The 14,666-nt window shown below is 42.6% G+C and overlaps 1 protein-coding gene across 1 annotated transcript in view; it reads right to left on the bottom strand.

Annotated features, from left to right (window-relative positions):
• Nucleotides 1–10,319, bottom strand: part of PRMT8 (protein arginine methyltransferase 8) — a 56,794-nt gene extending 46,475 nt beyond the window's left edge. Inside the window, exon 1 of the mRNA XM_057375827.1 lies at nt 9,641–10,319. Within this exon, the coding sequence (XP_057231810.1) occupies nt 9,641–9,715 (75 nt within the window). The 5' untranslated portion in view covers nt 9,716–10,319. The remainder of the gene's footprint in view (nt 1–9,640) is intronic.
• Nucleotides 10,320–14,666: the final 4,347 nt, after the last annotated feature.

Here is a 14,666-nt window from a genome sequence, read left to right as displayed (position 1 = left end):
ATAGTATTTTCCACAACAGGGCTTTTACTTGAGGGCAACTTCACATTTGCCACTTCTAATCCAAGAATTCTAAGAGATCATCGAACTTACAGAGAGCTGAAAAGGAGTCAGCTGAAATTTTAGTCTGCAACATACTTTCTCACACAATAAAATAAGTTTCCTTTTTTTGTATTCTCCACCCAATAGCTGTTCTGTATCTCAGTTTTACTATTTTGCATCCTTGGTCTGCTTCATACTTGAAGAAGGTCTACTGGGTTTTGTCAAAGCCAGCAAAACTGAAAGGGTAATGTTGGCCCTTACTTTTTTTTAAGGCTCAAAAATAGGCAAGCATCCCTAGCAACTGCTGAACACCCCCTGTTCCCAGTAAATTTGGCTTCTCCTAATTAGGTTTAAAACTCTGGGCCTCTGAAGGAGACGACTATATTGCGATGTGGCTAAATCTATCTCTTTTTATTTCCTCCTGAAACAGCTGTTCCAGATGTACATTTAGACAAGATGCAAATTGTGGGTAAGAAACAATGCTGCTTTTTAGATTGGACTTCTCTTTCTAGGGAAAATATGAAACTATTAACCCAAAATACTGAAGTAAAACATACCATATATACAGCTGGGCTCAGTCATGAGGGATTTCTGCAGAATACACTTTACTGGCTCTACTTGGCCATGTGCATTAATCAGTGAGTCTTCTGCTAAGTTCTTTCAGTTAGGAAAATATTCTTCCTTTCCATTCTCATAACCATTTTTGAACAACCTTCAGTTAAAAACAAGTAAGCAAGATACCATATAACACAGTGGTCAYGAGAAGGTGACCTGTAAGAAGTGATTACTGTGTGCTGAACTTGATTTGTGAAAGAGGACACTAAAGGGACATTCTAATAGTAGCCTGAAAGTAACTGAAAGATAGTTTCAAAGAATATGGAAATTAACTACTCTAAACAGCAGCACATGAGAAAATGAGGTGAAAACATAACAAAGTGAAATTATTGAGGTTCAGATAGGACAATAAAAAAAACTTGTCCACTGAGAGGTCTGTGTGCACTGGAAGAGATTACCTAGAGATGCAGTGGAATCTCTGTGCTTGGAGATTTTCAAGACTTGCCCAAAGACAGCAATGGCCAACATGATCTGATGCTGGTGAGTKCTCTACACTGAGTGTGAGGCTGCATGAGATGGTCTACAAAAGTCCATTCCAATCAACACGTCTGGGTATCCCTATTTATATAGGACTCRGTGGTGTTACTCATGATATATCCTAATGTAACTCGTATTAGAGTAAAAAAAAAAGTATCCTGTACTTCAGACAGGTTAATRTCTAACACAGGACACAATCATGAGATATATGGTCCACACATAGAAGTAGTTCAGAATGAGTTACAGGAAGGGTAAAWTGCTTCCCTGTTTGTGACTAAAGATCAGAACATCGGTATCTGGTCTTTATGCCAAGCTGGGATCAAATTTCACAACACATTGATGAATAGCACAAGAATGCATCTAGAAACTGAAATGGATGGCAACATCTCCTCTCCTTCTATCTAAATGAGAAATTAAGATCCAATGCAAAAATAAGTTTGAACTGGTGGATTATCATTGGAAGGCCCTGGCTTGGTCACATGAGATTCTGGGCTTTGAGATAAKTTTTGGGTCTTCCTGGTCTTTGGAAGCAAAGAAACATAAGCTGTCTTGCCAAAAAGGACAAGAAGGACAGGAGAACCGTGAGACCCCGTATGACCCCAAGTGTGCTTTGTGGCCACTGAGGAAACACTTGGACACTACTCCTTGGAGAACACGACATGTTACTGCTTCCCAGCCAGTGGGTGTTTACTCTCATCAGACTGATACGAGACAGGGAAGTGCTGCTTTTTCTTTCACAAAGGGGGCAGGAGAGGAACTGTGGCAGAACRTCTCAGATAAACTCAGTACCTTGGGACAGGACCAGGAGAGCACTAGGACCTGAAGTGCGTGGTCTAGACTGAACAAAATGCTGCATGGGAAGCTTGCCAGCTGCACTGTGATGAAGAGTTTGGCACCAGGCAAAGCTGAGGAGGACAGTGGTATAAAACAGGATCTTAGAAAATACCTTCTCTCTGCCCCTCTTCCAAGGTGGGTCACTACTCCCCCCACCCAAAAAAAAGCTTAAGATCTCACGAAGCTCCTTTGCTCCAAACAACATCTTGAAAAAGCAGCAATGCCTCTTATTAAACAAAAATTCACTCTGTGAGAAAAGACCCAGGTACAGTCCTGAAGAAACACAAACTATCAAGAGCATGTACTGCAGGTCAGGATATTTTAACTGAGGGAGAATGGTACTCTCCTCACCTTCATTATTGTGCCTCTGTCAAAAATTTCAGCTGAACAATTTGTTCTCGCCTTAATAGCTTTTCAAATGTTTTATTACTAAAATATTCACTTCATTTTGGAAATAAAAAACACTGAGATTGTATTTATGATCACCTAGCATTTCACACTCAAAATACAAAGGAAAATTATCTTTAATTTCTGCACTTAACAGAATTTTCAGTAAAGTGAACTTGGCAGTGAGTGCTTCTGAAAATGAGTCTGCCTTATTTCCAATTCTAGTCTCTAAATCTCAGAATTGTTGATGAAATAAAATAAAGATAAATAGATTTTCTATTCCAGATTTTTAAACTGAGTTTCTATTTTTATAGTTATGTAGATCATGGAAAAGCCAGCATTTTACATGCCTTTTAAAATTTTGGGGTTTTTTATTTTTCAGAACTGGGACCTAACAAACCTAACTTATAAGAAATAYATAAAGATATCACCCCTGACCTTGCTATACCTCTTGAATCATAGAATCATAGAATTAATCATAGAATTGTAGTCATAGAATCATAGAATAAACTGACTTGGAATGGACCCATCAGGATCATCGGGTTCACCTCCTGACCCTGCACAGGACCATCCTCAAGAAYCCCACCGTGTTCCTGAGAGTGTTGTCCAAACACTTTTTGAATTCCTTAGTGCTTAGTAGGCTTAGTGCTGCGCCCACTGCCCTGGGAAGCCTGTTCCAGTGCCTGACCACCCTGTGGTAAGAAACTTTTCCTGATATCCAACCTAAGCCTTTCCTGACTCAGCTTCATTCTATTCCTTCAAGTGGTCCTTCACTGGTTGTGAGAGTGAAGAGATCAGTACCTGCCCCTCTGCAAGTTTATTCTCAGTTTAAAAATGAAATATTAAGAATGAAATAGTGCCCATTCTCTTGCAGTCACTGTGAAGCCACTCAGCTCCCATGCAACACCCTAAAAGAACCAGCATGCCAGGAGATCTCATGGAACCAGTCAGTGCCTGTTCAAGGAAAGAGCCAGGTAGGCTGTGATCAATCAACAATTGCTCCATTCTGGCAGCTCCATTCTATAGGGAAGACACCCTTGTGGTCATCAACTCGGCCACTTAATRGGTAATCTCCTCTTTGCTTCCTTGAGATGGGTGCTTCATGTTTCTGTTATTTGAAGGTTACTCCCAAAGGAAAAAAAATAAATAAAGATGTGGAAAAGATCCATCTTATCCAAAATTTTGAGATCTAAATGAAGACAGAATTTAAGCTAGTGAACAAGGCAGCAGGTAACAGGATTCTCTGTAGAATCAGAGGTAGGAGCAATTTCATCATTCACTCCCTTCAGCTGTTCATTACCTCACCTGTCATGGGACTAAACTTTGTCGCAAACTCAGAAAGGCTGAGGCAAAATCTTATTAAAAGAATAGGCACAATGCCTTTTTACCTTTCAGTATTTCTCTGCTCTGCCTTTACCAGTAAGGACACAAATCTTCATCTTTTGCAGTCAGGCTGAGGATGGAGCTCTGGAAGGCATGTGAATCTGTCTTGTTCAGCTCACTTTTAGCATGAATGCAGAACAAATACAAAACCTATCACCTACAGAATTCCTTGCACTCTTCATTTTTTTTTTTTTTTTGGTGCTTTTCACAAACTCAGACTGGAAAAAAAGGTCATTAAAGCCTGTTCACTAGCACAGAACTTCTCTTCTAGCATTGGCACAATAACACAATATGATTCAGCCCATGAAGTCACCAATATAAACCATACCCTTTCTAAGAATCCCAGTCTTCTTGACACTAAAATKTTACTCACTGAAACAATCCTATGCTGGCAGAGGATGAACCATGCTATGGTATTTTTACCTCAAAACTTTGCTTTGAATGATTGCTGTTACTCTTTACTTAAGCATAAGTGTTTTTTCATCCTATCTCTATTATTAATACCAACCAAAATCTGTTTCTTCAATAGGGCCAAAATATCATGGTCAGTATCACTGCCTTGAACTTATTGTATTAAATTTGAGAAAGGAATAGAATACATTTAGCTGTATCTTCAGCTGAGCTAAATTAATGTTCTGCACAGYTGAAGTTGCAGAAGATGGCTCAGAGCAATATTTCTGCTCCCCCATGCTTGAATTGGCTAGAAACCAAAAACAAGCCCCTATGACTATGTTAGAACTACYTTGTACTAGTCTAATAGCATGGGTTACTTAGTTCTAGCAGGAGTATTTTAAAGAATCAAAATGTGTTGGAKGTGGAATATTCCCTGTTTTAACTCAGAGCTGTCTCTATAGCCCTTGGGAATCTGGCTACACCCACAGTGAAAGATTCTTCACTGACATCACRAATCAGCTTTGTGACTGCCTGGTCAGCAGTGCAGAAGCTCTGCATCATGAGCCAGTGGTCTGATCTCTGTAGCTCACCTACCCTACCTGCCCAAACCCACAACTTTTCAAATTTACAGGACACAGGCATGCGGCATGYCACTCAGCAAGGTTGAAACTCTTGTTATAAACTGCCTCCTCAGCTGGCTCTGGGACACCAGGCCAGAGCTCTTGTGACTTCTGGCAGGCTAAGATGTAAAGCATACAGCAGTGCCATTTCTCTCATGGGTAAATATCACCCACTCATTAATGTTTATTCATTTATGGTGTTCTAAGGAATTTAATAATACCCAATAAGAATTTTCTACACCACCTTTCACTAATACACCACAGAATTCAAGCRTATGAATGGGAAAGCTCAGAGGGATTAAACTCTATTTCCAAGATCATCCASCACAATARCCAGGAGCAAAACTTGGTTTTACTGAGTAAATTCAGTGCACTTTTCTGCAACACTTTTCTGCTCTGCTTCAGTTAACTTGTACTTTGATAACRCATTAGGGAGAAACCCCTCTTCCTACTCATGAACCACAAATAGAAGCTCATGGTTTCARCAGATTTTATAATACCTTCTTTTCCCCCTCAGTAGTGATATGACTGGATTTCATGCAGATAGGACAATAATCTCCCCACTTCTGATAACAGAATAGTTATTTGCTTTTGCTGACCTGGATCACATAATCYTGAACCATATTATATTCATCTGTTTAGGGAAACACATCTATTAAGCATGTTACTCCAAATCTAGCCAAAGCCCAAAGTTTGCATAATAGGACATTCAGGGTGGACTCTATTTTGCTACCATAAATAAATTACTAATCTCTCTATCCTTACCARTGAGACAGGAATCATTTCTCTCTACAGACACTGTGAAGTCTTCAGCACAAGAATTACTTTTTATGAAGTTACTGAGAAATTAGATTGTACAAAACCAGACCAGTTTCAAGTTCTAGGACTGTTTCAGACACTAACCTGATACACGTAGGTGTCTGTTGGATGTGCACATAAACCCCAGCACTTTGTGCTATTGCAGCACTCTGTGCTTACTGTCAGTATTTATAGGGGGTCTGTAGGAAAGATTGGGACAAACTTTTTAGCAAGGCCTGCTGCTGACAGGACAAGGCATAATGGTTTTAAACTAAAAGGGGTAGATTTAGACTAAACATATATAGACAAGGCATAAGGAAGAAATTTTTTACAATGAGGATGGTGAAACACTGATACAGGTTGCCCAGAGAGGTGATTGTGCCCCATCCCTGAAAATATTCAATGTCAGATTGGGGCTCTGAGCAGCCTGATCAAATTGAAGAGGCCCTGCCCATGGCAAGGTGGGGGAATAGATGATCTTAAAGGTTTCCTTCCAATTCAAACTATTATATGATTTTGTCATTCCATTCCCTTCACCTGGCATAGGTTCACAAGTTACATTCAGGCACACTTATTGTGAAATCACAACGCTTTCTGTTTTTTTCCCCATCACTGACATCAGGCCTATTATTGATGAGGATTCCATTTAATACATTTCAAATTAAAAAAAAACAAAACCAGAACTCAAAATCTACAGCAGGTCAGCACCATGAATTTTGCAGAATCTTTGTGTGTATGTTCTACAAAGGACAGTTTCTCTTACTTTGTTTCTGTCAGAGTGTCTTTAATTATTTGCAGAGAATGCAATTCTGCATCTGTTATTTATGCAAACAGTCCTGTTTTATTTAGACAAGTCTCCTTTCATGACTAAAGATACAGAGGTTCATTTTTATATCTTGAGGAGAAATTCTACATCTTTTATTCCAATGGAATGTCTCTTAAAATTCATGGGATGGCCACGGGCAGTGAAGATTTTCTGCATCTTTTTCCCTTGTGCGCTCCAGACACAGATCTGAAACCATTCTGGCAAGTTTCCTATTAGTGGGACCCCTCGGCAATCAGTGAGTGTCTAAATAGGAAAAACTTACAGTCRTATTCCCCTTAATTTTTATTTTTATGAAAAGCACTGTGTATTCTCAAGGTACTATAAACACATACAACAAACCACTGGTCCTACTTCAACTCTGGCAGATAGATTGATATCAGGTTGTTATCAGTGAAATAAAATTGCAAAAYTATTCTGATAGTTCTGATGTTCTGATCCAAGACCCAACAGCACCTGAGGCAACACTRGGACTCACTTACCCATGTTTTGTAACAAGGTATAAGGCCATGGGGATACTGGTGTTGTAAATGTCCATACAGCCTGGGACCATGGAAGTGCATTCCTCTGAGTTTCWGGTAACACGAGGTGCCTTCCTTGACTGGAAAGTAATGCTAGTGAGCAATTGCTTTTCTACTCTCTTGTATTTTTGCTTGAGGAAATAGTGTTGTTTCACTGTAGCATTGTTTTTCCCTTGTCTGAGCCTGTTGTYATCATTTCCTTAAGCTCTTCAAGCAGAAGAGGTAGCACAATGAGCAACCGAGGGTGGTCAAGGGCATAAAAAGTTTCTCATGCAGTGTCCATGTTCTTTGAGCTATTGTATTGTTTTAAATTGCCCATCTAATAGAGGATTTATATATTTGACCAAAAGTTTGATTAATGCACTTAGTTCTGGCAGATTTAAAAATAAAAACCCTAAACCATAAAAAATATACTATGAAGCTGTAACGTAAGTAAATTGGGTCAAATCAATCTAAGGAAGAACCAGAAGGTCTTTGGAATGATTTGGTAATAGGGCATTCTGACCAGTTGTTAAATGTTTTAATTCTTCACCTCTCATTACAGATAATTTTTTCTTTTATATCACATTTATCACTGTGACATCAACATTCTCCAGAAATTTAGTATCAAATAATGAGTATTACTGGTAGCCCATTTGTTTCAAATGAAGCTGATTTATACCAATTCCTAATCTTCTCTGACACTGTGGTAAGTCCAAAAGTGAGATATTTTGTACTGCATTCCTTCTGTCACAGATATTTGTTGACTTCRAGAGAAAGTTGGAGAAATACAGGTTTGAAGGTCAAACTGGTATCATATGACTTTGCTAAATATAGATGCTTGACGAGTCAAAGAGCTTCACAGGTCTTGGCATATTTTCCTTGGTGCACTTCCACATCTGCACATATGCAGACAGACAACTTCTCTCAGCACACACCAGAAATACAAACATTAATAAAATAGAAAATATCTAAGCAGAATTTACAAATATATCCCTTCTGATTTTCTGAAGGCAGAAGTGCAGCAGGATATGCCTAATCTGCAATATTTTCACTCTCGTTGGACAAGTCTGTCACTGATGGATACTCTGAGGAGACGAACCACAGCATTTTAATATTCTCCTAACCTGTATGCAGCATTGGAATGAATCTGTTCTTAAATAAATCCTTCTCCATAAAATAACAGTGCAGCGTGTGCAGCATTGCACAAGCAAGAAAACATCATTAAACATCACAAATGTGTCAAGAGTGAATGAAATAGAAGAAGAATCTTTAAAGAGCTCTTTTCACCTCTTTTCCCTGTCTGAAAACCATTTCCATTGAAAAAAAAATGGCTTTGAAAGGAACTGTCTGTGCCTGTACATTTCTCATCGCAATCCCGTCCTGGGATCCTGGGACCTGTAATGCAATATGTGCTGTCAGGACTACGACAGTTTACAGATGTGCAGCCAGACTTCTCGCTATTTATAGACGCCTCTTCTGCAAACCGTGCTCTATGGGGTTGTAGTGCAGTAGCAGGCATGTTCTTTGATTTAGTGCTTACATCATATGCATTTAAAAAAAWTTGGCTCTTCACCCGGCATGGCAAAGGAGGCATTTTTATGAAGGTCAAGCAGAGAGAACACTGTTATGAAGAGCAATGTGGAATTCATGAGCGAGCAGGACACCTACTGGGAGGACTAACTGAAAGGAGGAGACATTTGGCAGAGATGTGGAAAAATAAAGAATGGAACAGCCATGTGTTCACAGTGGCTTTGGCTCTTTATTACCTCTGCAGSGTAACTGGGGAGCGGGTTCTGTGCCACCCGCAAGGGCCAAGCTGTAAAGTTGTGTGGGGGGCAGTGTCCGTGGGGTCTGTGCACGGCTGTGCTGCATCTCGCCTAAGCATGTGTTAAGTGTTCAGTCAGAGTGCTAGGCACGGTCTATTAATAGAAACAGCGAGTTTGGCACACRCTCGCACTTTCTCCTGTCTCCTTCTCACACGCTCCCAGAGATGCTGGGGCTGCATCCTGCATCCTTCTGCTTTTTCAGACCTGAGACTTCGCACACTGCTGTATCCCTTGAGAAGTCTCAGTGAGGTCAAGACAGCCCCAGACAAGTAAACAGGGGCTGCTCAACCCCAATGTTGAGGAAGCAGAAGGTAACGGATGGGGGAGCGGCGGGGGGGGTGGATTTCTTGCCGAAAACCTGAGAGCTCGCAGGGTACCCTCCCGGCCTGAAGGCAGTGCAAAGCTATTTTCGGCACTGCCCAGGCCAGCCGGACAGCCCCCACCGCGGGCAGCTCCGCTCGGTAATTCCAGGATGCTGCAGAGACACGGATGCTCCCGAAGTCCCCCCAAACGATCCTAGCCAAGGCTGCCGGCGGAAAGCACGGGGAGCTGGCCAAGGTGCTGCCGCAAGAGCCGCTCTGTCCCCTTCGGCCTCTCCGACCCCCGAATCGCCCCCAGAGCCGCCGGCCCCGCTGCGCCTCCGCCCCGCACGGCCACCCAACTTCCCGGGAACTGCGGCGGAGCGGCGGCCCCGGGCGGCCCCGGGCGCCTGCAGGGCTCGGCGCCGGGCAAACTTCTGTGCCCACGGGGAACGGAGGGAGCCGGGGGGGAATGGGGGCAGAGAGGGGGGGGCAAATGCAGGAACCCACAGCAGCACGGCAGGCAGGAGCTGGCCGGAGGGGCCGGGAAAGTTCTTCTGCACTTACTGCTGCTCCTGCCGAGGGATCAGAGCTCGGGGCTGGGGGAGCGCGGGCGCCGGCTCCGGCTCGCATCCTTACTCACCTCGGTGCTGTCGGCAGCGTTCTCCGCCATTTTCCTCCTTAGGAGCAGGCAGCGGGAGGAGTGTTTCATTCCCATAAGAGCTAGCCAAGGGGTTGGGGCTTCGGGGCTGGTGTTTTGGTTTGTGTTTTCAAAGATCTCCAAACACTGGTGTGCGCCAAAGGACAGGGAGATAAAAAAAATATAAATATGGAAAACAGCAATAAATCAGTCAGCTTTGTCCTTTCTGCGTCGTCCACAGGAATGTTTGTCTCCTCTTAGCATCGGGAGCTCCTCAGGCACTTTCAAGTCCTCCTCTTTCTCCCCTCTCCTCCACCTCCAGCGAGTTCTTGGGGTGGGCAGAGAGAGGCGGCACACACTTCAGGTTAAACTAAAAGGCTGTCGGGCTATGAGTCCTCCCCTTCAGAGAAAGCAGTCAGGCTAAACAGGAGAGAGGCACCAGCTAAACTGAACTTGGGCGTGCAGTGACCAGCTGGGCATCTTTGTGTCCTGTGGCTACTCTTCCAGAGGCAGAGGGAGCCAGAGACAAAGCAACAGGACAAGGAAATCATAGCCCTTTATTTTCCTTCTTTGGGCTTCTTTCTTTCTCTCTATGTCCCAGGACACTTCCTTTAAAGACGGTCACAGAATTTGCCACCCTCTTTCTATGAATGTCTTCTGAAATAGAAATCCCTTCTCCTCCTCCTTCTCCCTCCCTCCTCCCCCCCTCTCCCCTTCCCTCTCCTTTTCCCTTCCTTCTCCTCTTCCCTTCCCTCTCTTCTCCCCTTCCCTCTCCCTACCCCTTCTGCTCTTGGGCAGAGCTTGGTGCCCCTCACTGGGAATTGCATTCACGTGTCTTTCGTAGAAAAAAAAAATATTATTTCAAGCTCCCCCCACCCGTCGCCTACACCCTCTCACACACAAGCACGCATTCACACGTACGCACACACACGTTGTCTCCCTCTCACACAGACATGCACAATTTTTTTCTCTTCCCCATCCCTCCTCTTCTTTTGAATCAGCAACACTTTTCTTTGCAAGGACTCTCGGCAAGGCTCTTAGAGAGCAACCGAAGAAGTCTGCTCCAGCTTCTTTCCTCCGAGTTAAGTAGCAAACCTGCTTTCTTAATATATCTTCTCGTGTGTGTGCTCCCAGCTCCTGTTTTACTGGAAGTTTTTCGGGAGGATCCACACTCCGTCAGATAGCCGTGAACTGTAGGAATATAGTTCCGATCCGGCTGCAGTTCCTGCTGAAAAGGGGGGAGGAGGAGCTGGGGGGAGGAGAGGGGAAGAGGCGGAGGGAGAGGTCTTGCTGGGGAGGGAAGGGAAGAGGCTAAAGGTGATTTGAACTTGTTTTTAGCCTTTTCCTAATGACATCTTCCTCCGTAGGAGTGCATCGCCACCTTCCCCACACGTTTATTTTGCTTTCACTCCTCCGGGCACTTTCTAGTTCTGAGTTGTCAGCTGGGAGGTTCGGGTTTACCTCACTCGTGTTGCTGTGGGTAAGGGCGGGAGAGGGGGCGTATTACATAATTAATCCTTCCAACTTCACTTTCCGCAGCTCCATCTCCAGCCCACTGTTCTCACGTTTCTGTTTTGTTTTTATACGGAGGAGGTGAGAAAATAATGCTGGTGTGTGGGTGTGTGTTGCTCGAAGGATTTCAAGGACCAGAACAGGATTGCTGCTCTCTGAACAGTTTGAAATTATTTCCTCTGGGGGTGCCAAAGGAGACCTGAAGAAAGGTTTGAAAGATTACTTTTGATGCATATTTTAAGGACATAGCCAGCTCAGATGCTTCATCAGTAACAGATTTTGATAGATCTGGGGTTTTGAGTTTTTGTCCCTAGCAGCCTATTTTAATATCTTTCAATTAGAGTTTATCCTCAGCTGACCTCTGGAATACTAACATACCATAAAGTCCTGCCAGAAACCAGGAGGTCCCTGGACACACAGGAGGTGGAAATATTCTTGGGGATGAGGGAATGGAAATAGAGAATGTGATTTAGAGTAGAGAGCAAAATTATTCTCCTCATGGGGAGATGAGGAATTATTCATCCCCATGGGGATGAGGAGGTGGGGCCAAAATAATTAAATAAGCAGATTTCTCCTTTTTACCTGAATGACACTCACAAAATGTCACTTAGAAATAGATCTGTAGGTACACAATAGATTTCAGGAGTTTGTAATAAGTCCCACAGAAATAAGAAACTAAGGGAAGCAGAAGGTGTGTGGTATGCTGAAATGTCAAGTGGCAAAGAGAGTATGCCATGTAGGGCACAGTGGTACCACATGAGACGGTTTCAGAATATGAGAAAATGTTACAGGCACACAGCCCGTACAGACTGAGACAGGACCTCTGTGAGACGCTTTGCAGAGCCATTTGATCGTTCAGTTTTTCACAAGCTTCTGATTTCTTCCTATTCCTTTCATCTTTCATTTAACACCCTAAGTTCTTTCATTAGCTCCACATCACTGCTAATTTTTTCAGTAATCATCCCCACCTCCTTTGTTGATATAGTAGAATTTAATTTCACACCTTCTAGGCATGAGGCTCAGATAATGACAGAAGTGGAAGCAGGTCATCTCCTCTTTTCTTTGTGGCATTCATAGAGCCTCTAAAGGTCTTCAAACCTTTCAAACATGAAAACAGCTATAGTCACTGCCAAGTATTTAAAAGCTGCTCTCCTGGTCATGGGCTATAGACCTCTTTCTCACCAAGTACTTCAATTTATCAGTGAAGAGCTAAGGGGAAAAAAATTGGCAGATAAAAATTTGATGTCTCTGCAATCTTTGTCACAATATTTTTCTCTGCTATAGCACAAATATCTGGTGGTTAGTGAGTGCATGAAGTTTTAGTCAGCATGCATTTGGACAAACCTGCATGGTTTTAGTGTGTCTTTTCTATTTTCAGGTGATACACACGGCTAAACTTAGCCTAATCCAACATTTTAAAATAAACCAGTATTCCATATAGAGAAAAATAATTAGACTTTGCAAAACTACTCCAGAACATATTTTCCAGTTTTCTCTGACAGCTGGGTTTGTATTTCTGGTATAGCTCAATCACTCTTTAGTCAGCTAAATGAGGCATCAGATTTTCAAAAGCACTCGGCAACTAGCAAAGTTGGCAGGCAGAGATTTAATATATCCTTCCCTCCTATGCTTCAGATACTGCATGACTTACCCTGGCACCTATTCTTGTCCTCCTCCACCTCTTTGTCAACACAGATGATACCTGACTGCTCATCCTTGGACGTGGTGCTGATGTTTTACTGATACTGGGAAAACCTCCCAGTCCCTTAGTTTCCAGCATAAGGATGATTGTTTTGGTCTTGAACTCCTTTGGAAATCTGCCAGATGGTTGGTATCTTCACTCGGTTTATGTTCTATATATGATTGAGGAAACTACTTTGAAAACACACACACTGTTTGCTCTAATCAGCTTTATTCCAAAGAGAAATGATTGGGTCGTACGGGAATTTTTTTTTTTTTTTTAATCAGCCACAGGTAAAAGTTATTCCTTATAATATCTTTTAAGAGACTCAAAGCAGTTTGTTCACACACACAGATTTCTGGTGTGCACACAAAGATACTTGGCCAGTTCTTCAGTTTGAATATGAGGCTCAGTGCAAGTTCCTGTTGATACTGAAATTCACAGCAACAGTGAACTTGAGGAATTTGATCTTGCCTACAGTTTAGGGGACAAATTCTACTCCCATCATATGAATACAAATCCTACTGACATCACCCATTACCTAAGGGGATGGTTGGTTATTGGAACTATCTTGGGAACATATTTCTGACCCCCTGTTTTGTTAGCTCTTCTGACCCCCTCTCTGTTTTGTTAGAGAAAATGAGAGCTGTCATGAAGAAAATGTCGTGGTAGTAGACGTGCATTTGCAGCAGAGCCAGGAGGTGTCAAAAGCATCTTCTCAGTTTAAATATATCACGTGTAAGTACATGTGAAGGTCACRAAGTATTGGGAATTTAGCAGAGTGATGCTGAAGAGAAAGTGGAAAGGGAAGCATTTATTACTTCAGATTTCCAATAATAGCAGCTGTGGTTGAGGCTGTTGTGCTGCTTGCTGAGTGTGGCAATAACACTGTGCTGGCCCTCGGAAGATTCARACTTATTGCCAGCTTTGTCATTAGCTTGGATGCGATCCAAATGTCAGCATTTGAGGTGGGGTAATCCTGTGCATCGGTGCAGACTGAGAAATGGCATGGCAGTCCTGCTGGAAAACGTCTGGAGGTTATGGGGTGGAGGTGTAGCTGGGTTGGATGTCACTCATCACACTTTCTCACTGCATGGAAGGCAAATTGTATAATTTATCAGCATTAAATGGAAAGTGGCCAGTKGAGTGAGGGAAGTACGAGTCTCTCTCTTCTTGGAACTTGTGAGGACACATCGTTGATTCTGTGTCTAGAGCTAGGTCCTCTGGTTCTGGAGGGAGGGTGATATGCTGGAGAAAGTGAAAGACTGCTACGATGGTTTCTCAGGACGCTGAGCTCTGAAGAAAACTGGGCTTGTTGTAATGGCTTATGACTGGCTTTAGATGACCCAGAGTTCTCTTGGTACAGTCAGATCATTTGAAAAAGGGCAACAGCCACAAGTTGTGGCTTTACTTTGGAAGTTCAGATTCAGTATTAGCCAACTCTTTGGTTATAAGTCCACTTCCTAGTTGGATGGCAAAATATTGTAGCAAAGATCTATTYCTATTCCAATATCCCCACCAAACTGTATTTGTTATCTGATTTGATATTGGAAGGAGCCTTTTGTACATCACTTTGCATTGTTCTTTATTGTTCAGGTGGTCACAGTGATTTCCTTTGCCTCAAAAGATACCTTTGGCAATCTTTCCAGYCTCTTCACACACTTCTGACCCTACTACATCGCTCAAGTTTGCYAGTACTTCAAATACTACTCTTATTCCTGAAATTTGCCCATGTGAGTTCCAAAGAATTTGAAGTGAATTCTAATTCACACTGTGGATTAAAAGACCTTGTTTTACTTATACTCTTCCTTTCTGCTCCTTTAGCTTCCCTCGTTA

This window comes from Malurus melanocephalus, unplaced genomic scaffold, assembly GCF_030028575.1.
Source record: "Malurus melanocephalus ecotype Western Australia unplaced genomic scaffold, MMel_1.1 scaffold_259, whole genome shotgun sequence".
NCBI classification, from domain to species: domain Eukaryota; kingdom Metazoa; phylum Chordata; class Aves; order Passeriformes; family Maluridae; genus Malurus; species Malurus melanocephalus.
The sequence above is the reverse complement of the archived record's forward strand: the minus strand, read 5'-3'. Positions and strand labels throughout refer to the sequence as shown.